This window comes from Gadus chalcogrammus, chromosome 10 (assembly GCF_026213295.1).
Source record: "Gadus chalcogrammus isolate NIFS_2021 chromosome 10, NIFS_Gcha_1.0, whole genome shotgun sequence".
NCBI classification, from domain to species: Eukaryota; Metazoa; Chordata; class Actinopteri; order Gadiformes; family Gadidae; genus Gadus; species Gadus chalcogrammus.
This window is the reverse complement of record NC_079421.1, coordinates 20,280,097-20,303,562: the sequence shown is the minus strand read 5'-3', so window position 1 is coordinate 20,303,562 and position 23,466 is coordinate 20,280,097. Positions and strand designations below refer to the sequence as shown.

The following is a 23,466-nucleotide window of genomic DNA, read 5'->3' as shown; positions in this document are numbered from 1 at the left end:
TGTGGCTTGGGAAAAGGGATTAAATGTACCCCATTCTGCAGCCTTTCGGTACACCGGCTGTCTGTGTTACATGTATCCCAAGCACATCGTTTTACCGTGTTTTTCTTTTTTTACACAAACAACATAAATCCACCATTAGATTTTTATATTATGCCTCCTCCCTGTTGTTTCAATTGTGTTGTCCAAGCTGATATCCGAGTATAGTTAAGGCTGTCATTGGCTCATCTGCGTTCTATGGGCGGAGCTTAGCGACAGGTCAATTGGAATATACTCTTTGCAATTGTAAATGTTGTGTTATTTGAAACTAATGTAAAAAATACGTATAAAACTTCCCCTGGTAGCAGCAAAAATATTGTGAAAATAATGACGCATGTATTGGTTAGGCACTTTTATGAGTATATTAAACTCAAATTTCAGTTTCTAGTAACAATAACCCAAACAATCCCAGTTCCATTCGTTACGGACTGCTGCTCATTGTTCTGTTAATTCCCACGAGACATAAACCAGGAACCTGACGAGTGGTTTTGTGTTCCCAGTGTGAACCAGAGAGGAGGCCACCCGTACCGAGGAGACCGAGGGGACGGCGGGGGCCGACGGAGCAGAGATGACCACAGCCCTCCCCCGTCCAAGAGCCCGTCCAAGAGCAGCTCCTCCAAAGCCTCGGCCTCCAAGGGCAGGGAGGAGAAGAAGAAGTCTGAGTCGAAGCAGCAGCCTGTGGAGAGGAAGACCAAAGTGAAGGAGGAAGTTGAGGAGGGCGCGGGCGTGTTGGAGGGAGAGGAAGGAGGAGAGGAGGAGGAGGAGGAAGAAGAGGAAGACAAGTCCAAAGGAAAAGAGAAGAAGGACTTGAAGAAAAAGAAGGTGGAGGAGTCTGAGGCACAGTCCACAGCTCCAGAAGAGGAGGAGGAGGAGGAGGGGAAAGAGGAGGAGGATGAAGAGGAGTCGAAGCAGCCTCCGACAGAAGTCCAGAAGGCGTCGGGAGAGGATCTCCCCGACGGCGCTCCGGACGGGAAAGACGGTTCCGAGGAGGAGAGGGAGGCAGACGACGAGGGAGGAGAGGACGGGGAGATGGAAGGCCAGAGTGGACCGGGGGAGGACCTGGAGGGCAGAGAGGATGCTCCTGCAGAGACCTCCGACATGACCGAAGACGACCTGCATGAAGACATGGTAGGACAAAGCTTTATACCCTGAAGTACTGACGGACCACTGCTCCATACGACGTAATACCATGGATCTAAGAAAGGATACTGCTACACACAACCTGCCTTTAGGGCCATGTAGTTGAACTAATACGTGATGATTAGTTGACTAACAAGTTGGTCAACTAATTGAATCACTTCATAAAACATAGTTCAGTATAAAAATAGATGTGTTGGTTAAAGTAAGGAATTTGTACCTCCATTCAAACATGAGGGATAACCAGACATAAAGATAAAACGCTGGGGATTGAACCCAGAACCATTTGGTTGGAAGTCCGAACCACTAGACCAGGGGTTCTCAAAGTATGACAGCTGAGGGCCAATTTAGGAACCCAGAATTTGACTGAGGAAAATAAAGGAAAATAAATCAGGCGGGAAACGCCGTCAGCATCCCAGTGGTGGAAAAAAACATTGCACCGTGGACCTCTGGGAGTGAGGTCAAGTACGGTCTAAATCACGAAACTGAGGTTCATCCTTTCAAAGTAATGTACAGTCAGATTAAAACTAACAAATGTAACAGGATTTAATTGAAAACTAGAGTAGTTTTTTTTACTTCTGTACGTCATTGCGGGCCGGCAGGAATGTTTCCGCGGGCTGCCATTGGCCCGCGGGCCGCTCTTTGAGAACCAATGCACCAGACTGTCCGGCCCCGTGGTGACCGTGGTTGTTCTCCTCCCCCTCCCAGGAGGGCAGCATGAACGAGGACTTCCCGGAGAACATGGAGGACTTTGTGACCCTGGACGAGTTGGCGGAGGACGAGGACGCCCGCTCGGAGCACTCGGACTCCATTGGTACGGAACGCGTCTCGTGGACCTTGTCCCCCAACCGGGTTGTTCCTGATCCAGTGTGCTATGCATGTTGTTGTCCAACTAGTTCAGGGTCCCGAAACGGCGGGCTCCGCAAGTTTATGGAACGAAGAGGAAGTGTAGAGGCATTGTTCTCATAATCGGATCATGAGCACATTTCTTAAAATCACTGACATTTTGTTTGTTTTTGTTTCTCTCTTCTGCAGATAATTCAAGAAAAGGGGTACGTTTATCTCCGTTTTGGTTGTCCTGATCCGTCTGTTTGTAGAGCGTTGATAAACTGCTGTTAAACCGATTTTGGCACACAAACCAATCCTCTATTTATCTTGTCTTTTAACATGGAGGCTCTCCAATTAACCTGTATGTTTGCATTAATGTAGCTGTTATTGTGCTCCATGCCATTGTACTAATCTAGAAAAGGTTCTCTGGTATATCTTAATGCGGTTATTTTATGAATAAGAAACGGCTTCCAAAGAACAGGGCAACAAGAGAAATATGCCCAGTACTAGATATGAGACTTGACAAATGAGAAAGGTGCAGTAAATATGAGACTTTACAGATGAGAAAGATGCACTAGATATGAGGCTAAACCCGGGTGAAAGATGCACTAGATATGAGGCTAAACCCGGGTGAGAGATGCACTAGATATGGGACTAAACCCGGGTGAAAGATGCACTAGATATGGGACTAAACCCGGGTGAAAGATGCACTAGATATGGGGCTAAACCCGGGTGAAAGATGCACTAGATATGAGGCTAAACCCGGGTGAAAGATGCACTAGATATGAGACTAAACCCGGGTGAAAGATGCACTAGATATGAGGCTAAACCCGGGTGAAAGATGCACTAGCTATGAGGCTAAACCCGGGTGAAAGATGCACTAGATATGAGGCTAAACCCGGGTGAAAGATGCACTAGCTATGAGGCTAAACCCGTGTTTAAGATGCACTAGATATGAGGCTAAACCCGGGTGAAAGATGCACTAGATATGAGACTAAACCCGGGTGAAAGATGCACTAGATATGAGGCTAAACCCGGGTGAAAGATGCACTAGATATGAGGCTAAACCCGGGTGAAAGATGCACTAGATATGAGACTAAACCCGGGTGAGAGATGCACTAGATATGAGGCTAAACCCGGGTGAAAGATGCACTAGATATGAGGCTAAACCCGGGTTTAAGATGCACTAGATATGAGGCTAAACCCGGGTTTAAGATGCACTAGCTATCCGACCCCGAGGTGGTGCTGAGCCCTCTCCTCCTGTCCCGTCCCCCCCCCCCCCCCCCCCCCCTCAGGGCATGAGGGTGGTGAACCTGGTGGGGTTCCGGCGCGGCTACGGCTTCCTTGGAGAGCTGCTGGCGCTGGCCAAGCCCTTCGGAGACGTGGTCAAACACCTGGTGCTGGACCTGAGGCCCGAGGTGAAGCCGCGCTCCACACCGGCCGTTGAACACGCACCTGTTGCTCACTGTTCGCCTACTGTTCGCCGTCTGCTGTCGCTTAAAGGGGTCGCTCTTTTATTATCACAAGGTGTGGGGGGGGGGGGGGAGATTGCTTGCTACAACCCATTTGAAAAATCCGACCCACTTGTGACATCACAAGTGGCAGGGGACTGTCCACAAAGATGGGTTGATCCGGAACTACACAGTTGGTACAGTCCATCCCGGGAAGGTCACTAGAGCAATTGCGCTTTGTTTGGTACATCTACTTGTGATGTCCAGAGGGGATTTTGGATGCACAGTCTGTGTAGTGACCCCCAATTATGCTAATTAGGGGTTATTTTTATAAAATGAACGGCACTTGGTCATCCATTTCAAACGGGGGTGGGAATAGAAATGCTTGTGTTCATTGTATTCTGCACCCAATAGGCGTATCTGCAGTTTGCGTCGGAAGAGGAGGCCAAAGCCATGGCACGGTTCTACAACGCCAACGTCATGGCGACGGTGTGTGGAAAACCCGTTCGGATCAGCCATTCCCAAACCTATCCCACCATCCAGGTGAGTCCAGCGACTGTGGCCTCACCATCAGGCAGGACTTCTGGCACTACTGCCTCTGGTATGCCAGGTCAGGCTTAAGGATGAACGATTTGGGGGAACGATATAATTGCGATTATTTCATCCATCATTGCGATTTTTCTTATTAAAGTTCCTTATGTTCTGTATTATTCATTAAACAAGCAATAAATCATCTATGACCAACACAACATTGGAAGCAGTCGACATATAAACTGTCATTTCCTTTGTGTTTTAAGTGTGTGTTAAGATGTGTTAAGATGAATTGATATTATAACTAATCTTAATTTAACTATTGAATTGTAAAAGAAAAATAAATAAGAGTCTTATTGATCTCCAGTCAGACACAAATCGTTCATCCCAGCCTTTGCGATTTGCATATCACGATGCCGGTTTGAATTTGATTAATCGTTCGGCCCTAGTCGGGCTGCGTTCACTTTTCTTCATTCTTTGAATTGACAAAGACATTCCCCCCCCCCCCTCAGTGTGGTGCCAGTAAAGTGGTGTATGTCGGACAGCTCCCCAACACCAAGTTCAAGGAGGAGGACGTCCTGAAACTAGCCGAGTCCTTCGGTAAAGTCAGGAAATACTTCCTCAACAGGATCCGCAGAGAGGTAATCCCCACCGTCGTGTCAAAGGGAAAGAGGTGTGGGCTACTTGGTTGTGTTTGTCATGGTGTTGAGTGTACTCTCATTCACTGTCCCCCTGCACCGTCTGCTGTGACACCCTGGTTTCCCTGTCTGGTGTTGATAAAGCACAGCTTATCTCTATGATGGATCGGTAATATGCGTGTGAAAAACCAATGGTGTCTGTGCTCCTCAGTGTTTTATCGAGATGGAAGATGCGGAGGACGCAGAGAAAATGTCAGATTTCTACAAAAAGAACCCACCTAAAATGCAGAACAAGCGCCTCAGTGTCTACGTCAGTAGGAAGTACAAGCAGCTCAAGTACGGGTGAGTCTGTCCATTTCCAACACACTCCTTATTCTCAACTCTGATGCACGGACGACGGTAAAAGGACCTGAACAAGAAGTCAATGCAAAGTTGCAAAGGGACTGAGAGACCATGGCTCTTCTGTTGAGAAGGTCCTCTACCAAGTACAAATATATGAAAAACATCCATAGTTGCTCCCTATATTAATGTTGATTATCATAGGTTATTTTTTCTTGTAAGGCCATCATATAATAATGAAATATATTGCCGTTTTGAAATCTGGTCCCAACCCTCTGTTCCCCATCTCTGGTTCAGCCACAGAAGGCCCACGCAGGACGGGGTGAAGAGGCCTGCCAAGAGGGAGAGCTCCAGCAGCAGCACCTCCAAGACCTCCAAGAACACGGAGGAACCGCCCTCCAAGAAACCCAAAGAGGAGAAGGTCCCAGAGGACGAGGAGGAGGAGGAGGAGGACGCAGAGGAGAAGGAAGAGGAAGAGGAGGAGAAGACTGAGGAGAGCTCGACTGAGGAGTCGGGGGGAGCGACGCAGCCACAAGCCGGCGCAGAGCCCCCCACCCTGGGGACGGAGGAGGCGAAGGAGAGCCCTGACAACCAGAAGACTGCTGTAAGTGTCCCCTCCTGCTGCTAGAGGCCAACCTTTACACCGTCCTTCCTGGCCCCGCCAGCAGAGGGCGGTGGTGGAGGTGTTTGACTCCTGGCCTAAAGGGTCGATGCCCAATTCCTCCGGTCTATCTGGTGAAACCCGCCATGAACTACTTATTGACTTGTTTGCACTGTTGCTTTATGGGCCATGGATAATATACTATAGATTTGAGTCATGCATCGCTCAGTCTATATAGATGTAATTCTGTTTCATTGTAATATTATGCAGGATTCTGCATATTCTTATTTAAAAAAAAAAAAAGTTGAATCCCTTCCTTATTCCTTTTCGTGTCCTGAAATCTCCCATCTGGGAGGAAATGAAGAGTGTGTTCCCTCACCAGTCCTGCCTCAGGAGTGCGCTTCCCTGTGGGTCTCCCATCTTGAACCCCCCCCCCCCCCCCCCTGGTTCTGCCCCTGTGTAGGAGGTCAAGTGTGAGGAGGTGGAAGGGGAGCTGGAGGTCTCTGCCGGCGCCGCTGGTAAAGCCAGCCAGGCTGAGAGCCCCACGCCGGAACCCCAGCCCGCCGCGGAGGCCAAGCCCCCCAGCGCCTCGCTGCCGCTGGCCCCGTACGAACCAGAGACCCCCCTCGGTGAGTGGGGTGGGTCTATGGGAGGGGGCTAACTGCAGGGAGTTCTACCTGAGGGTCGGAACACAAGGGGGTCCCAAGGGTGCCACCTGCAGGGGGTTCTAACATAGGGTCCGAGAACACAAGGGGGACGCAGGCTGGGTCCAAGTGGGTTCACAATAAACATTAAAAACTTCGAAAATGTATTATTTAGAAAAATATATGCGTTTGCCCTAGTCTGCGGGCATTAGACTCCACAATGTGGCCCTTGTCCCTAGTCTTGTGTGTCGTTTGTATTATGTCAGATTGTTTGAAGGCTGGAAGGGGGGATACTGTTTGAATGAGGAAGCTACATTTAGGAATGATCAAACCTTTTTGACGTGTTAATGAAACCGTGTGGCTGAACAATATATTCGGTTGGTTCAGGTTGGTCTCAAGCGGCAGGAGGTGGGGCATGGCACAATAGTTTGGGAACCCCTGTTCCAGCAGCTAGGGTGTGATCTCCTGCCTGCAGCAGGGTCGCACGGTCTTAAGTACAAGCCTAAAAAAAACACAAACCACAAAACATGGACTGTGTAGTAGAAAGTCGCCGTGATGAAACAAATAGGTTTCACTAATCAATGTACAAATGAAGGAAACAAACAAAGATTTAGTTTTGCCAGGAACTATCATCAAAGCTATTTGCTCCTTGGCGAAATGTATGAAAACTAAATTAATCGTTTTAAAGTACTTGTGTATGGATTGTATTTTAACATATACTAAAAATGGAGGCGTGCATGTTTAACGGTAGTAAAGAGCTGTATTGTAGGTGTGCTGTGACCGAGCTGGGCTGTGTGCTGATCCACTGTGGCCCCCCTCAGGTGTGGAGTACGTGAAGATGGGTTACTACTGCAGGGTCTGCTTCCTCTTCTACTCCAACGAAGACACGGCCAAGAAGGTCCACTGCAGCAGCAAGGCGCACTATGACAAGCTACAGGTACAGCGCTGCTGGCCGAGGCCTTGTCTACGTCTCGGCCAAGTTATCCACTCGTACTACTTGGGGCTGAACAATTTCAGGAAATGATGTTGTAGCGATTTCAACCAATATTAAGATTTATTATGCGAGATTTTAAGATTTTTTTTTTTTGCTTTTTAAAGTTCATGTTCTGCATTATCACTAAACAAGCAATAAATCATTCTATAGTCGAGATTAATACAACATTGGAAGCAGTAAATATATAAGCTGCTCTTTCGTTTAGGCCAGGCCTATTTGAGATGAAATGATGTTATGATCAAATTGATATGCCATTTTTATGCAACTATTGAATTGTAAAAGAAAAAAATATGAATCTTGCTGATCTCCAGTTAACAAACCAACCCAACCGTAACAAATCACAAATATCCCAAAAGCAAGAAAATCGAATATATTTTATTTTATTTTAGCGCAGCCTTTGCGATTTGCAAATGGCGTTCTATTACATTGCGATGTCTGTTGGATTTAGATGAATCGTCAGCCCCGAAAATTCCAAACCTGCCTGGCAACGGACGATCGCGTCGAACGATGACTTCTATCTAAATTAAATTAACACAAGCTAGCTAAACTACGATACACTTTAAACACTCAGTTTACTAGCTAAATTCAATACAAATATAAAGTAAAAACAAGTGTCCTCTGTATTATGTTATTTCGTCTTCGCGTCAATCGATGATGTTATGTTTCGACGCTGATTACGTAGGCGGTACAATTTTCACCCCCGGTACAATTTTGGTGTGAAAGCGCCTCACCACATCTGTTTGCTCTGTCGGCTTAACTCTGATGCTGCTGATAGACCGTCTTTTGCTGCTAGTTTGCCCGTTCATACTACTGGCTCCACTTCCAGGCAGCGTGGAGAACACACTCACCTTAAGCAACCTGTTTTTATAGAAGTTATTATGCAGATAATAAGGTTAGATTGGAACTTAAAGAGCCACCAAACCCACCGATTAATCTGGAATTCGAGTTCGCCGTTAACACAGACCGTGTCGATTCGATGCAATTTAGTTTTTCTTGTTGGCACTGCTTAATATAGGTCTGAGTATCACTGACGGGACTTTATTCGACCAAAGATTCATAGTTCTGTGGCCAATTCCTGCACTGGCAACGCAGCTTTATATCACAAAATAGCCAAGTGTGATGGCTCCTTTAATGGGAATTCAGCAAAGCAGTTATTGGTCAATAAGGTTTTAATGGCTAACCATCTCTACCCATCTTCTCTTTCAGAAACATCTTGAAAAAGAGCAGGCGAAGGCCCAGACCCCCAAGAAAGGGAGGAAAGCTGAATAACTTTTTTGTTTTGTTTAAGACTGCATGGTATTTACCCAACTGTTCATTTTTGGGATTTGAATGTGATGCACACTACAAGAAACTTAGTTGAATGTTGCAACTGTTGATCTTTTTTAATAAATGTAGAAAAAGAGAACTTTTATGGTGATTGTATGCTTTCATAATTACCGTCAGTATTTGAACACTGAAATCTTGTACTTAAACCAAAAGATCACGATTAGAAAGATTGTAGGTAAAACATTGTCGTAACAGAAATTATCATCTTACCCTCTCTGTGCCCTTGAACCAGACATTTTATTTCATATAATTTCATATTTGTTCTATAAACAAACCTATGGAGCATTTACAAGGTAAATTGCAAAGCGGTGGATTTTCTTTCACTGCAGTTATTTTGACAAGCAAGTACAACATAAGGAAGCCCGACTGGGAACGGGGAACCCTCGCTGCTTTCAGAAAGATTGGTTGGTTACAGAAATCATTACCGTATTTAATTTATTACAGATAAAATAACTATTTTTCCGTCTTTTTTTGAGGGTGTGAAACCGACAAATAAAAGAACCCTGAAGTGAATTGACTTAGAATGACCTGGAATGGCCTGAGAGAGAAAAATAATTTTTGTGGGGAAGGTCGGTTCTGTTTTCCTCAATTCACAATGGCGCTAATATTCTCATCAAATGACATTTGGTCATCAGAAAAAGTACACAAATATTTGTATGATGTGTCAATTTCCATAGCTTTCAATCGTGTATGATTCACTCTTTAGCTGCCTCTCTATTGCATCTAAAAATCAATAATCCGTTCCGATTTGAAAAGTTGTTACCGCAACATTTAATAAAATCAGCATTTCCTTGATCGGATTCTGAACCTCGGGGTAGGGGCAGTAATGTTATCAGAAAATGTGTCCCCATAGCTTCCTACCCGAGCGCTCCTGCGTCAGTCCGTGAACATAATGAAGGGACAAAAGCAGTCCCTGGGGGCGAGCCAGAAGACATGGCTACAGAGAAACTGCCATTTGGAGACCCCTGCTCTCTCTGCCAAGACATTGAAGGTTCATAAGACTGGTGAGCCAATTTGAAGCCACATTGCAACCTTTGTATGAATGGATGTAGCGTGTGACACTTTTATATGCCGTTAAAGTGCAGTTTATTTTTTCTTTTTTATGCTCCAATATTGAGATGGACAGGAGGGTATGTTAGAGGGGAGGAATCAAACCCGGGTCGATGTGATCGGAACTAAGCCATAACGGCACGAGGCGTAACTCTTTATTGGAAAAAGAAATGGCACGGTTTTAAAATGTAAAAGCCTTTTCTTCAAGTAACAATGCTGTGTAGATGTCCAAAAGTTACATACAACAAAAAATCCTATCAGAAATGACCGTGCAGTGATGTGCTTGTTTAAGACATAATGCCCGACTACATGGGCTTAACGCTATGCACATTGAACATCTCAATAGAAGATTACAAAATGCTTTACAAACAAAGCAAGTTCCACAAAAAGTGGGTTAACCATTTTAAAATCGAGAAACGAAACAAAAAATGCCATTTGCCTTTTCATGGCAGACATGGTTAACTAGTTGCATGAAGGGGCATCTGACCAATGAGGGTATGAGTTACATGGTATAACAAGCCAATCAGTGGAAGGCGTTCGTTCCCATCTGAATCAAAATTGTCTCAGGTGCTCCAAGGGTCCTGGCCTGTGTGCTCCTGAAAGACGATGCAAAAATAATTAGTATCCATGGAACAGTAAAATTTGGGGTAACCTGATAAGCATATGAGGTCACAGGAGACGATGTACTTACAAGCTTCTGATATGTGAGATGATGTACTTACAAGCTACGGATAATTGAAAAGATCATATGTAACCATTCTGCTCACTGATTCGTAAGCCGCACGTGAAGTAGAACTAATTGTGTGTATGCGGTGCAATAATAAATGTGCTTCTAGGAGTGTGTGAGGAGTGTCACCTTGTACTTCTGGTAGTGTGTGAGGGGGGTCACCTTGTATCTCTGGTAGTGTGTGAGGAGTGTCACCTTGTATCTCTGGTAGTGTGTGAGGGGTGTCACCTTGTACTTCTGGTAGTGTGTGAGGGGGGTCACCTTGTACTTCTGGTAGTGTGTGAGGGGGGTCACCTTGTATCTCTGGGAGTGTGTGAGGGGTGTCACCTTGTACTTCTGGGAGTGTGTGAGGGGTGTCACCTTGTACTTCTGGGAGTGTGTGAGGGGTGTCACCTTGTATCTCTGGTAGTGTGTGAGGGGTGTCACCTTGTATCTCTGGTAGTGTGTGAGGGGTGTCACCTTGTACTTCTGGTAGTGTATTAGGCTGCTGCAGTGCTCGACCTTGGCCTCCTCTTCGTCCACGTAGATGACCTCACAGAGGTTACAGAAGTAGCCGACGACGGGACGGACGAACTCGGCACCTGTGACCCCCACGACGAGGAGAAGAAGGGCAAGTGGTTTTAGATCAAGGATTGTGAATAAGGGAGAGTTGGGACAACGGTGTCGGACCACAAAGGTTTAATCTGTGGCAAATTATCTTTACAATGATGATCACAATTTGAGTGAGGGTTTATTTCAAGCACAGCTATTTTTAAAGACCCAGATCATGCGTTTTTTAGGGGAAATAATTACATTTGGGGGGCGCTACTAGAATCGAGTGTATGTTAGAAATACGCCTTATTATTCTCACACTGTTCCTTTCTGCAAAACCAATTTCAGTGTCTTTCAAAAATGTTCTGTTTTGAATCAAGCGCCCCTCCCGAGTAGCCCAGTCTGTTGCGATTTGTCGTAAAAAAATTGGAAATGCATTCTTCTCGCCTTTATATTACTTTAATTTTCTAAAGTCCCTTTAATTGCCCTCTATGAGTTCAACCAGTGCTATTGCATGAGATACCCCATTCATTCTGGTTACATCGCTCCCCCCAAATCTGATGGGTCACTGGTGAGAGTAGCTTGTGCAAAAGCCAAAGCCTGAACACCAACATGACCCTTCCCCTAAATCTCGAAAAAAAAGGCTACCAAAAGACGGCGAGTTCGCATATCCATTTCTTTTTATGTCGGGCGGAGACTAGCGCCATGTTTCTCCTTCGAATAAACGTCAACATGCCAAAAGAGTTGAGCCTGTTTACAAATAAGGAAATGTATAGGAGAGAATTGGCCTTTCCGCTATGTATCATTCGTACCGATGGGTTTTGTGGGTTTAGCAGGCTCCACGTCGCCCCCTGCAGGCCCTGGCTGGGGTTGACCCAACCTCTCTGTACAAGCTGCAGTCTGCTCGGACTCCACATCTTCCAAGCAAACGCCCTCCGAGTTCTGCATTAAAACATGACCATAGCATGCATGTTAATATCATGAGAATAATTGCATAGCCAGTAAAAAAATAAAATATATCTTCAAGGAACCAAATGTGACGTGAAGTATAATCAATTTAATATTTTTCATGACTGATACTGATACATATTTACGCAGGTCTTCTTGGTTTGTCGACTCCCCTAACCCACATTCGGTGTGTTGTTAGTCATCACATCACTGTACCTCATCTGTCTGTGGCGTTTGTCCTTCTGGAGTGGGTGTGGTCTCGTCCCCGCCGGCCTCGTCTGGTTGCTCCTGGTCTTCACTTCCTGGTTCGGACGCCGCATCCTCCGAGCCATCCACTTCCTGTGTGGGAGTGTCTTCCCGGCGAGGCACTTCCACTTCCTGTTGCTCTGAAGAGGACTTCCTGGATGAAGGCGGTGGCGATTCCTCCTCCGCAGCACTGAGGTGAGAGGGCTCCTCCGTCAACGCGGTGGGTGGTGGTGGCGACGCTGAGTGGGAGCTGCTCCTGCTGCTCCTTCTTGTTCCCTCCACCCTGTCCTCGTCCGGCCCAGAGTCTAACACCTTCCACCTGGGCGCCGGGAGAGAACACACAAGCCCATTCTATACCAGCGGTTTGCACTAGTCATGTTATCTTCTATTTGTTATCTTACGTTACGTATTGCACAGTGCAGGATGCCTGAAATTCAAGCCTTTGATTCCCATTAATGTCTTCGGCTTGTTCTTTAATGTGCATATGCCGACGAAACAAAGCCACAAGGAAAAGTTTGGCCCCTTTAATGCAGGTGTGTTGTGTTTGGGAGACAATGGATTCGATTTAAACACTTCCAAACAGAACTTCAGCATGGATAGGACAGCACGGGGGTGTCTTACCCTGCGGACACACTGGGGTACGTGTCGGTCAGTGTTAAGTCCATCACAGAGCCTTTAAAGCTAGGGTTGTTCCCCAGCAGCTCCCTGGAGGCCAGTACGGCTTCAGGCCCGCTGGACATCTGGATGAAACCCTGCGAGAGACAACCACCACCCCATTGGTTAACAGACGCATGTAGAAATGTATGAATTCAGAGGGAAACTTCCTTCTCCTTCATTAAACAATGGAACTCTTCGCAAGAGGAGAATGGGGAAAGATTGATCGTCGACATAATGACATCGAAATCAATTTGATCAGTCAAGCTAACAAGAAGAGGGGCAAAGCACAGAGACACAAGCAGCAGGAGGAGGAGAGGGACACAACGTCAGCCGCAGCCATCCTCACCTCTCTGCGGCCAGGGACGAGGAAATACCGGACCGCCTTTCCTTGGTCTTTCACAAGATCCACAAACTCGCCGTCGGTGAAGCACGATGATGGGAGGTTCCTGAAGTAGATCACCTTGGAAACAAGACCTTTTTTTTTTCAATATTGCACGAACTGGAAGTAGCAGAATGAGCAGCAAAGACCCGTTCCCCGTTCCTCACCTTGGATTCCCCTTCCTCCTGCTTATCTGAAAAGCAAAAAACAACAAAGGTCAACAGCAGCACCATTCCTACAGAGAGAACACGTGATTAGAAAGCTTATTTGGCCCGAGGGCATCTGCAGTGATCCAGGTTGTAGACATGAAACGACTGCCTGCCTGTCACTTCTGGTAGCAGTACCTTCATAAATACACTCCTCTTCCTCCATCTCCATCTCTTTCTCATCCTTCTCCTCTTCCTCCATCTCCATCTCTTTCTCATCCTTCTCCTCTTCCTCCTTCTCCATCTCTTTCTCATCGTTCTCTTCCTTGTCTTCTTCGCAGAGTTCATCGAGAGTGATGCAGTTCTCAAGGATATCCAGGAAGTTGGGCTCCTCCTCCTCCTCCCCTTCCTGATAAAAGATAAAAGACTTATAGGAGACGTATTACACCCCCAGGTGTGAGTGGGATTAGCCTTACAAGCCGTTTCGGAAATCTGCCCCATATGACATCACTGGTGGGCATATTTCCAAAACGGCTTGTACAGGCTAATCACACTACACCTGGTGGCATGTCATGGGACCTTTAAACTTCTACCAGCTATTGACTTGATCAATGGATCAAATTTGATCAAAGGATTCCAACAGTAAGGAAAACACTTTTACACATCAGAATTTCCAAGAGCAGAACGAGAATACCCTATGATGTTTGATCTATCTTTGTGTGGTGACAATGTCTGTCGCCAGAGTTAAATTCAATCAAATCTTAATACGGGAATAATTCTGAAACCCCAACCAAGACTAAATGAATACCTGCTAGCAGAGAGCTGAAAAAGGATAATAAAGTTGTTTGTACGACATTTATACTAAGCATAAATTAAAACAACAATTATTATTCACGGAAAATATAACAATACAATAACCTCGTCCACCTCCTTTGGGTCGTTCAGCTCGGGTACGGAGGCCGTCTCTTCCTCCTCGCAGATCTGCGTCTCTTCTTCTGGTTCCTCCTTCACTTTGACTGAGGAGAAGCAAGACGTCACGTATTAGATTGGACTCTAGTAACAAGTCAATTAACGCGTGTTTTCTTGACGTCTTATTTGTTTACTTTGTTCTGGGGGACCGGATGTATCTGACGTGCCATCTCCATCTCCATCGTCATCGTCATCGTCATCGTCATCGTCATCGTCGAGGCTCTCCCCGTCTTCTCCGATCACCGCCATCCCCTCGATGTCGCTCTCCTCTTCAGACGTCCTGCAGCCCCCACAGTGTACACAACCGCTCTCAAGTCAGGCTCCTAAGGTCTCCCAGCAGACGGGCTCCCGTCTGGGTCAACTGGAAGGTTTGTATTCTTTCGCCTCATTAGGTTGGGGGCGAGGGCTGAACGATTCATTTAATTTAAACCGACCTCGCCATGTAATAGGAAGCGATTTGCAAATCGTAAAGGTTGCGATATATATATATTTTATTGTGATATGTTTCTGTTACTGACTGGAGATCATTGAGATAAGTATTTATTTTTCTTTTACAATTCAAAAGTTAAATAAAGAAAATAAGATGATATCAATTCCAGCATCAATTCATCTCAATACATAGGCCTGGCCTGAAGGAAAGAGCAGTTTATATGTTTACTGCTTCCAATGTTTTGTTTTGTTAGTGCTATATAATGATTTATTGCTTGTGTTTAGTGAATAATTGACATAAGGAACTTTAAAAAGAAAAGAAGCACACTAAATCGCAATCGCAACATCGGTCGAAATATTTCCCCAAATCGTTCAACCTTAGCGGGGGCAGATATATATCAGCGGGTCCGACCCCCCCCTCCGATTCAAAGTGTGCAAGGTTCTGCGCAGCTTAAAGCCCGACGGTAGGGACGACTTACTCTGCCGTGTCGTGAGTAGTCCCGGCCTCGTTGGTATCTGGATCTGATCCAGCTGGGATCCCGACCTCGGCCTCCGATCCTGGTTGTGCTAAAGCAAGAGGGGGCGCTTCTGGTTCATTAAAAAGTCTCTGACTTGCAAATACAAAAAAAACGGCATGAACACTGACAAGTACGGTCCGTCCATCCCTTAAATTACAACAGCAACAAATGATATGCTGACAAAAAAATAAATAATCTGGTATCTGTGGTTGGTGCAGGCCTGGAATAAACCTGTCCAATCATTGGATTCGGCCTGAATTAAATGATTGATGTCACAACACTGCTACCTTCCCGCACCCTGCCTTTGCAGCCACCAGGCTTGATAGACCCATTGTTGACTAATTGCCTACCCTAGCTTGAACTGTAATCTATCATTAATTGTGATTATTATTATCTCAAGCATTAAACCCTGACACACACGTGAGGTTTGTCCTGCGAGGGCTTCCTTACCTGGGGGTGTGTCTGCGTCTACCACCGCCTCCTCAGTAAGGGACACGCCGTCCGAGGCGTGGGGCGGCTGATGGCTCCCCTGCCTCCTCTCTCGGGACGGCGAGCTGCTCCTCCTCTTCCTCTCCCCTTCCTCTCCGCCCCGTCGGCTCCTCTTGGGATGACTCCCGTCCGCTCCAGGGCTGCTCCCCGTCCGGCTCCGGCTCCTGGAGCGCTTGGTAACGCAGGAGCCTCCTCCTCCAGCTCCTTCTGCTCCCTTCTCCTGCTCCTCGTACTTTCTGGCTGTGGACACTCGCCTGGGGGGGCAGTAGAGACACTGAGCTGTCTGCTTCTCTCTCGGGCTGTGTCTGAAGTCACTCCCTTGTTCTATCGTTCCCAAATCCTGTATACTAATGGTGCTACCCATTTGTATGGTACGCCGGTACGTCTGACCTGCTCTAGCGAGAACATGACGTCATTTCGTGGCTCGTAGCAACTTAAAGCGTTCTAGTTTCACATTGACGCGTTATTGTTAGCTAATATTAGCCTCTTTAGCAAACACAACTTTACATTGAATTGCAGGCACAGCAAGACCGTGCATTGCATACATTGGTGACCGGAATAATGTAGCAATGTGTGTAAGAGCATTTAAATCTACATTAAAATGACCAACGTGGTACAAATACAAAGAAAATAATTCTCTTTACGGGCGCAGCCATTTTTGTTGTCGAGTCGTACGGTCAGCTTCAGTGAACTCGGTCTACTCTCAGAACTATGAGTGGGAAGGTTTATACTACGATCAAAAGGGGCGTGCCTCCGTGAAATGCCGCAAGAAAGCTGGGAGATTTACACCTTACGACTCGTATGGGCGGGTGCACCATATGTAGTGAACAGAATTAAGACACTACTTATTATGCACCTGAAATCTATTGTCGTGATGTGTATTGTTCACATAACAATCAGAAACATGTTGGAGGCAGGAAGGAACTTACATGAGTGTGTTGTACTCTCCGGAGAAGCTGACCTTGATCTCTGCCCCGTTCACCTTCAGGCTGTTGGTGGCATAATAGTTGACTAGCTTCTGGGCTTCTGCCTCGATCTTCATCTCTACAAATGCCTGGTGAGACCAAAACCAAAGCTTGCGTTACATTGAGCTGTGTGACATTTTTAAACGGCATCCAACGAAGGGGAACTCCCACGCTAAGCCATTTTTTGGAATATAAGGGTACTGCTTCATACATTGAGTTGTGAAAATAATTCACATAATGCGTGCTTCATAAACGGCGTCGGAAATAGCTGGGCCGCACGTGCTCCTCCCCTTTGAGGTAACACATGGTGTTCTTTTGAGCCAGCTAAGAGCGGCAATCTCGAAGGTTTTCATGTCTGCCACTATCAATCGCCATGTGAGGTAAGAAAATGATTATTGATCCCGTGGCCCACTATAGGCTTGTATCTGTTGTATCATGAATGCTACAAACTGGCGGTTGGTGGCCAATCTACAGGTGTTCAAATCACATGCGAGTTGCCAGTTAAAGGTAGCAGAGTTGTAACATTTTAGACGGCTTTAATACTGATAGTATCCCTGAATGTCTCCTGTTCCCCGTGGTTGCTGGACTAAAGAGAAGGCAGCTGAAGGGGTTCCTCACCAGTGAGGGCAGGGCCAGTGTGTACAGCGGAGCCCCAAAGCGCTTCACTACACTGATGAGGTCCGAGAAGCCGTCCTCTCCTGGAGGAGCCGGCGTGAAGCTCAGCACCCGGGAGCTCTGGGAGAGAACGGAGAGTAGAGTTGAATGTTAAATATAGAATATGTCTCATATACAACGTCCAATACAGAACATAAGGGCGACACTGGATATAGACTTTGTAGCTCGTTTTGAGGTTATTGTTTTAGGCGCTGGAGTCCTGTTTGTTTTCATGTAGGTAAACTTAAACCTGGACCGTGATGAGAGAAAATGAATTCCAATTTAAATCTAAATGAACACGTCTCGCTCCACTGTAACATCAACGTCCAATCGATTAATTATTCCATTACATAATAATACAGACAAACGTACCTGCAGGAAGCTGAAGGTGGAGGACAGCTCGAAGGTGACCTCTTTGCCCTGCACCGCGGCCGGGTTACTGCCGTAGTACTTCTCCAGGTCCCTGGCCTGCTCGTTGGAGCCCATCTCCACAAACGCCTGGCGGTTGGAGGAGAGGGGCGGATTAGCACCATGTTTAGCCCAGCCTGGCTGACATGGAGGCTACAGAACGGGCTACAGGCTACTGGGTAAGGCTTTGCAATTAATCACATTTTGATAGTGATTTTTTTTTTTTTAATGTAAGTATATTTATTTTAAACTGTCAATCAGAACAGCTGGATACATACTTGTACATTATTTTCTATTTGAATATTTTCAAGGGGAAATTTGTGTGGCTTTTTTTGGAGAGAAATGCTGAATAAATGCATTATTTTGAGTTTCAAACTCAAAAATAATCGTTTAAAAACGTGATTCCAATATTGACCGAGATAATCATGATGAGGATTTTTTTCCATAATCGAGCAGCCCTACTGCTGGCCTCATCAAGGTCTGTAGGGATTGGGTTTGAGAGCTAGAGAGAGCTCTAATGGCTAGCTGTAATGGAGAAAACAAACATATTGAATAACCATCAACATCAATGATTTTGGATGGAAATCAGTGTTTTTCTTTAAAGACGGAACCTTATTATTCCCCGACAGGAAAATCAGGACGTTATTATTCACTGTATTTATATTTCACTTAAAAAAATACACTGAATCTATAATCAGGTTTTCCTGTGTAAATACTCACATAAAGCCATTTAAAAACCATGCAATTATATTAGAACAAAGTTGATAAAATTCAAGTTTTTAACTAGATAGCTAGCATAACTAGCATTTTTCATTTTGTGCAGCTACTCCAATATTGACAGTAGGCTTTGATCTCAGCCTCATTGTTTCACCGTCTCTTTGGATAAAGGCACACTGCTTAAAGCCTACATGTAGTGCATTGATGCACACATGGCAGGAGATTCATCAGACTTACCAAACAAGGGAACATCAGAACTTTGACTATCTTCCCGAAGGGTTCGATTAATGTCCTGAGGCACACTTCGTCAACGCACTTGGCCTCAAATTTGGCACACACCACTTTGCTGTTCCCCCCCCCGGTCTAGAGAAACAAACAAGCAGTTTTGTTTAGACTTTAGCGTACAACAAACGGCACACAAACTACTATAACCAATCCAACTTTAAAGTTGAAAGCCTAACTAGTGGTGTTAAATATTAGCCTGGTTACCTTTTTTGCCATCCTTTTATTCCTTTGGGGCTCTATGAGAGGATGCAGAGTTAGATAATTAGAGCAGCCAAATGATGACATGGAATCTAACACTGGATTTAGCCTTACCAGGTTTGCGATTGGTTGTCTGAGGGCGAAGGGCGGGTCTTTCTTTATCTTTTGGCTTTTCTGGTTCGTCATTAAACCTTAAGAGATTAAAAGTGTTTTGCTACATGCTTTCATACAAATGCTATTTTTATAAAATGTTAAATAGGTGATCGATCCTGTGTTTAGTCACAACTTTTCTCGGTTTTGGGACCTCAGTGGTGGAACTCTACTTAAGACTCAACTGTTCAGAGTCCACCTCGACTCTGCATAGCCACCCTCCCCCTTCTGGCCACCATGTACATTGTATTGTATTGTGTTGTATTGTATTATAGTTCTTAACTGTGTAGCAACTGCAGTAGCTGCTATCATGGCTGTAACACAGGGAATTGGTTAGCCTAGCGATTTTTGTACTTGCACTTGGTTCTATGAACATCCTTTCTGTACCGACAGCGATATATTGATGCAAATGTACTTATTGTACGTCGCTTTGGATAAAAGCGTCTGCTAAATGCCCTAAATGTAAATGTATATGTTTAACCAAAAAAACAAGTGTCATGTTCCCTTCAATATAAAAGTCTTGTTGAAACCCAACTATTGTGGTCTTTCTCAGACAATGAATGTGAATGAGATAAAAAAGGTGACACAGATGAGAACTAACCTTGATTTTCTTCCCATGCGACAGTCCCATTCAGGGTACCTTGAAGAGAAGACACAGCAGCGGACAACCATTTAAAAAATTACACCAATAAGTGTTGGTTCAATATACACAACAAAAACAGTAGGGTAAGTAAAATAAAAATAAATACTAGGTTCCCAGATCACAAGAAAATTAAAACAATTCTTCTACAACATAAATCACAAAATATAGTTAGATTTTATAATCTCGCAGACTCTTGCATTCTATGTAACATTTTAGCTGTATTTCATTAATCAGTAGGTGCGGTCTATAGACAGACTGCGGACATGGGGGTTTGAACCCAGAACCTTTTCTGCTGTGATGTCTTTTATTTCTCAAGTTGCACCCACACAATTATCAGGTGTATATTTAGTATGTGTGTCGTCTATATGTATTTCTCTGGAGTGAGAGAGAGAGCGGGCTACAGACCTCTGTAGGAGGGCCAGCTGTTTGTCGGCATGGTGGGATCCATTGATGTGTTGAGTCCAAACCTGGAGAACCAACAAGCAGTTGGTTTGAATCAAGTTCCTAATAATAATAATAAGTGATCTTAAAAAGATCAAACATGGAATGTTTGCCAGTTCACTTTAGATCCATTCTACATCTTGTCGAAAGAAACCTGGAAAAAAAACTAGGAAGCAGGCATGACAGGATATCCCCATGGCAACGACACGGTATAATGGAAGATGCATGAAATGCGACACACGTTATACTTCACATGTCCGAGAAGCTTAACCCCCACTCGGACGCAGACATCAAGATACGCCTGCTCTGAAGGAGCTTCACCATCCCCACACACCCCGTAGTGTTATGCATAGGCGTCTGGGAAGGCCTAACCCTCCGTTGGACTCGAACATCAAAATCAGCCGCTGCCAAAAACGAGCTCCACACATCCACAAGTCCATCCAGCACACACCATGGGACTATACGTGTCGGAGAAGCCAACCGCTGCCCAGAGAGCTCTACGTGCCCTTCACGAAAAAAATAATCGCACCTGCGCTCGGAGCAGAGCGGAACATTCACAAACTGTTTGAAGCAGACGAAGTTGTAGAGAGCTACATAAGAAAAAAAATATTGACCTCATGCATTCTGATTGACTGAAGTTAATAAATGGAATTCTTGAAAGTAACGTACAATTTTGTAAGATAAGTGTGCACGAAAATATAACACATTAGATAACTTGGTACAGAACATCATCAGCTCAGGTCCAACTCTCACAATCATGTGGCTCATGCATAAATCCCTCTGAGTCAAGCTATATTATTCCTGTCTTCTCTATTGGAGTCCATGGGACACGTAGACCACTATCAGTCGTCTACTACGAGGCTTTACAATCCATTGATAATAAGTCCAGTAACTCCTTCAGCCAGTTATGTTTGTTATAGCTTTCCAATTTACAGTATTTTAAGTATTGCCAACTTCACAAAGGGAAAGGCTAGTGTGACAATACGTTGTGTAGTTCTTTTTGCGTATCTATTTTCCAATCTTTTTCCTATTAAACATTCGGGAATATGAACATTCAAACCTGTAAAACCTAAATTATCTGAGTCCGGAATCATTGCATAGGACACAGCAAGAGTATCAATGCCACCATAGCCACACCACAGCCCAATTCAGAAGCTTTTGGGTCCATTTGTTGAACTTATATGGTGTACTATAAGCCCTTTGTATGACATGTATGACTATAGTTTGGATAGTTTTATGTTTTACACAGTTGGACATAGATTTTGAGTGTTTAATGTTGCTTCCCAATGAAATTGTGAATTGGGAGCAATAGGCTTACTCACTGAGTATAAAGTAGAGACCGTTCTTTGCTAGTAGCACCATCCCCCTGTTCCCTTCGTAATTTCATTTGGTGTGACACACAATGCTCACACCGGGTCTTCTTATTTAACAAGGGTGCTGTGGAGAAAATGGGATTCAACACAGGAAACTAAAAAAGAAAACCCTGCCGTTAGTCCATTCACATCTCCTTACCTACCTGCCTTCCTTCCTTCCTTCCTGCTCTGTAGACGAGAGAACGAGGAAAATAACTAAAAGCTGTGGAATGAGGAAAAGGTGCCCTCACCTCCCACCCCCACAGAGACCACTCGCAGTCAGGGTGAGCCCCTTGGCAGCACGCGGGTCATGCAGGATGGACGTTACTTGCCTTAGCTGAGAGGGCGAGGACATCGCACAGCGAGCAAGAGTATGGGAAGGCTCCTGGTGACGAGCCGTGGAAGTCCAGGGCTTCCTTCCTGGTGGGGGCCGTGGGGGCCGGCCCGGCGCCAGCCCTGCTGTGGGGAAGAAGATCCTGCGGGGGCTCCGCCCGGTGCTGGGCCCTGTGGGGGTCCCTGGCGGGCCCCGAGCCGTAGCTACCCGCGGGGTCGGACTGAGAGTGGCGAGGAAGGGCCGTTCTTCCTGAGGCTGGCTGGCCGTGAGCGGGCCTATCGTACCTGTCGGCTCTCCCTTGCGTACCGTGATACGCAGTTCTCCCCTGTTGGCCGTAGTCCAGCATGTAACAAGAAGAGGTCGAGGGAGGCAGCGGGGGTTTCTCTGCGCCGGAGGGATGCTTGTTGGACCCGGCAGCAGGCGCCGGTCTGGGATCGGCCCGGCGGTCCTGCCGATCGCAAGAAAGCGGCGCAAAAGAACGGCTCTTGGCCGCTGAGAGGATGTGCCCGAGCGGGTACTGGACCGGCTGGTTCCGGATCTGCGCCCATTGGTCGTTGGCGGCGGGGGCGGAAGGAGCGGCGGAACGGGACGCACCAGGATGACGAGAGGAGAGCGGAGCGATGGCGGTCGCTGGCAAGGGAGGAGGAGCGCAGGGCGTCTCTCGCCCCTCCTTGAGCTGTCGCAGGAGGTGAGGGAGGCTGTCGAGGTTGAGCATCTCCTCGGGCAGCTCCGCCAGACGGGCCAGGTCGGTGGGATCCAGACCGTAGCTCCGCAGGAGGCCCACGGCCACGTCCGAACCCTGGGCAGGGTGGGGGGTTTCAGTAGAGGAAGGAGACGACTGCTGATGGGCCAAGGACCTGGTGGGCTGGGGCTGTCCATAAAAGTCAGACTCCCCCCCTACTGGCCGGCGGGAATCATAGTCTGGTGGAGGCGTCTCCGTCTGAGCAGGAAATCTCCGGTAGGGGTAGTTGTGAGACATGCTGAAGAGAAGCTAGAATGAAAGATGGGCGATGGTTCTCTGCAAGAAGAAGTTGCTGGAGAGGGGAAAAAAGGCTTCTTGGGTGACTTTTGCATGAATTAGGTGAATTGAAGATGTTCACTTCTATAAACATGTCACCGAAATGAACATGGTACCATGATCAAATATTGGTAATAATTGCCTTTGACAAATATATATTGCAACTGACATGGTTACAATATGACCAACAGTTAAACCAGTTGAATCTGATTGACTCAAAAAGACCAAGGACTAAAACGTAGGACTATACTCGATGGCAGTAAATTAGCAATTTTATCATGTTTGTTTAATCTAGTTGTTAATAACGCATTTATATTGTTGAAGAAGATGTAAACCCTGATAACATCGATCTATATACAGTGATTACAAAAAACATTTGACCAAGGCCAACGTTAACGTCATGGAAGTTGGCTCTCTTTTATAGTGTTATAGAAGATGAAAATGCATATGAGCGAAATTCAATACCCAGATCACCAAAGATTCTAGACTGGTTCCCAAATCCCTTTTTGTTATTCCGTTCCCGACCATACCTGATATCTGGTCCATAACAAATGTTCAACACTCTTTCAATACACTATGGATTTATCTTGGTCTTACCTTTGATCGTAGACGTTAAATACAGGGATATTCCCTAAAGGAAAGTAATTAGCAAGCATGGAGGTGCCTACAGGCATGGGTGTTTATCAG

At 45.8% G+C, this 23,466-nt stretch overlaps 2 protein-coding genes across 3 annotated transcripts in view; one reads left to right on the top strand and one right to left on the bottom strand.

Moving 5' to 3' along the window:
• Positions 1 to 10,461, top strand: part of matr3l1.2 (matrin 3-like 1.2) — a 17,619-nt gene extending 7,158 nt beyond the window's left edge. The window contains exons 11-21 of the mRNA XM_056601030.1: positions 537 to 1,164; positions 1,882 to 1,987; positions 2,209 to 2,225; positions 3,297 to 3,419; positions 3,867 to 3,995; positions 4,496 to 4,624; positions 4,833 to 4,963; positions 5,258 to 5,564; positions 6,025 to 6,190; positions 7,027 to 7,142; positions 8,406 to 10,461. Coding sequence (XP_056457005.1) covers positions 537 to 1,164; positions 1,882 to 1,987; positions 2,209 to 2,225; positions 3,297 to 3,419; positions 3,867 to 3,995; positions 4,496 to 4,624; positions 4,833 to 4,963; positions 5,258 to 5,564; positions 6,025 to 6,190; positions 7,027 to 7,142; positions 8,406 to 8,468 — 1,915 coding nt within the window. The 3' untranslated portion in view covers positions 8,469 to 10,461. The remainder of the gene's footprint in view (positions 1 to 536; positions 1,165 to 1,881; positions 1,988 to 2,208; positions 2,226 to 3,296; positions 3,420 to 3,866; positions 3,996 to 4,495; positions 4,625 to 4,832; positions 4,964 to 5,257; positions 5,565 to 6,024; positions 6,191 to 7,026; positions 7,143 to 8,405) is intronic.
• Positions 7,357 to 23,466, bottom strand: matr3l1.1 (matrin 3-like 1.1). 2 transcript variants are annotated; one of them, XM_056601031.1, is made up of 22 exons: positions 23,377 to 23,466; positions 21,760 to 22,795; positions 20,040 to 20,101; positions 19,593 to 19,631; positions 18,956 to 19,032; positions 18,848 to 18,879; positions 18,596 to 18,721; positions 17,606 to 17,731; positions 17,198 to 17,314; positions 16,544 to 16,668; positions 15,576 to 15,868; positions 15,087 to 15,174; positions 14,313 to 14,458; positions 14,128 to 14,225; positions 13,408 to 13,618; positions 13,231 to 13,256; positions 13,031 to 13,144; positions 12,649 to 12,779; positions 11,998 to 12,346; positions 11,646 to 11,775; positions 10,762 to 10,883; positions 7,357 to 10,171 (listed from the first exon to the last, which is right to left on the bottom strand). In XM_056601031.1, exons 2-22 carry the CDS (start codon positions 22,738 to 22,740, stop codon positions 10,139 to 10,141), a joined length of 3,426 nt encoding a protein of 1,141 aa, XP_056457006.1. In that variant the 5' UTR covers positions 22,741 to 22,795; positions 23,377 to 23,466; the 3' UTR covers positions 7,357 to 10,138. The 2 variants fall into 2 exon arrangements, with proteins under 2 accessions (XP_056457006.1, XP_056457007.1); XM_056601032.1 differs by having other exon boundaries at positions 14,137 to 14,225.

Coding starts and splice junctions, on each gene's coding strand:
- matr3l1.1 (XM_056601031.1), bottom strand. CDS start 22,740: ATGTCTCACAACTACCCCTACCGGAGATTTCCTGCTCAGACGGAGACG. Junction 17,732..18,595: donor TTCTGATGTTCCCTTGTTTG/GTAAGTCTGATG, acceptor TCCAACCGCCAG/GCGTTTGTGGAGATGGGCTC. Junction 13,145..13,230: donor AGGAGGAAGGGGAATCCAAG/GTGAGGAACGGG, acceptor CTTGTTTCCAAG/GTGATCTACTTCAGGAACCT.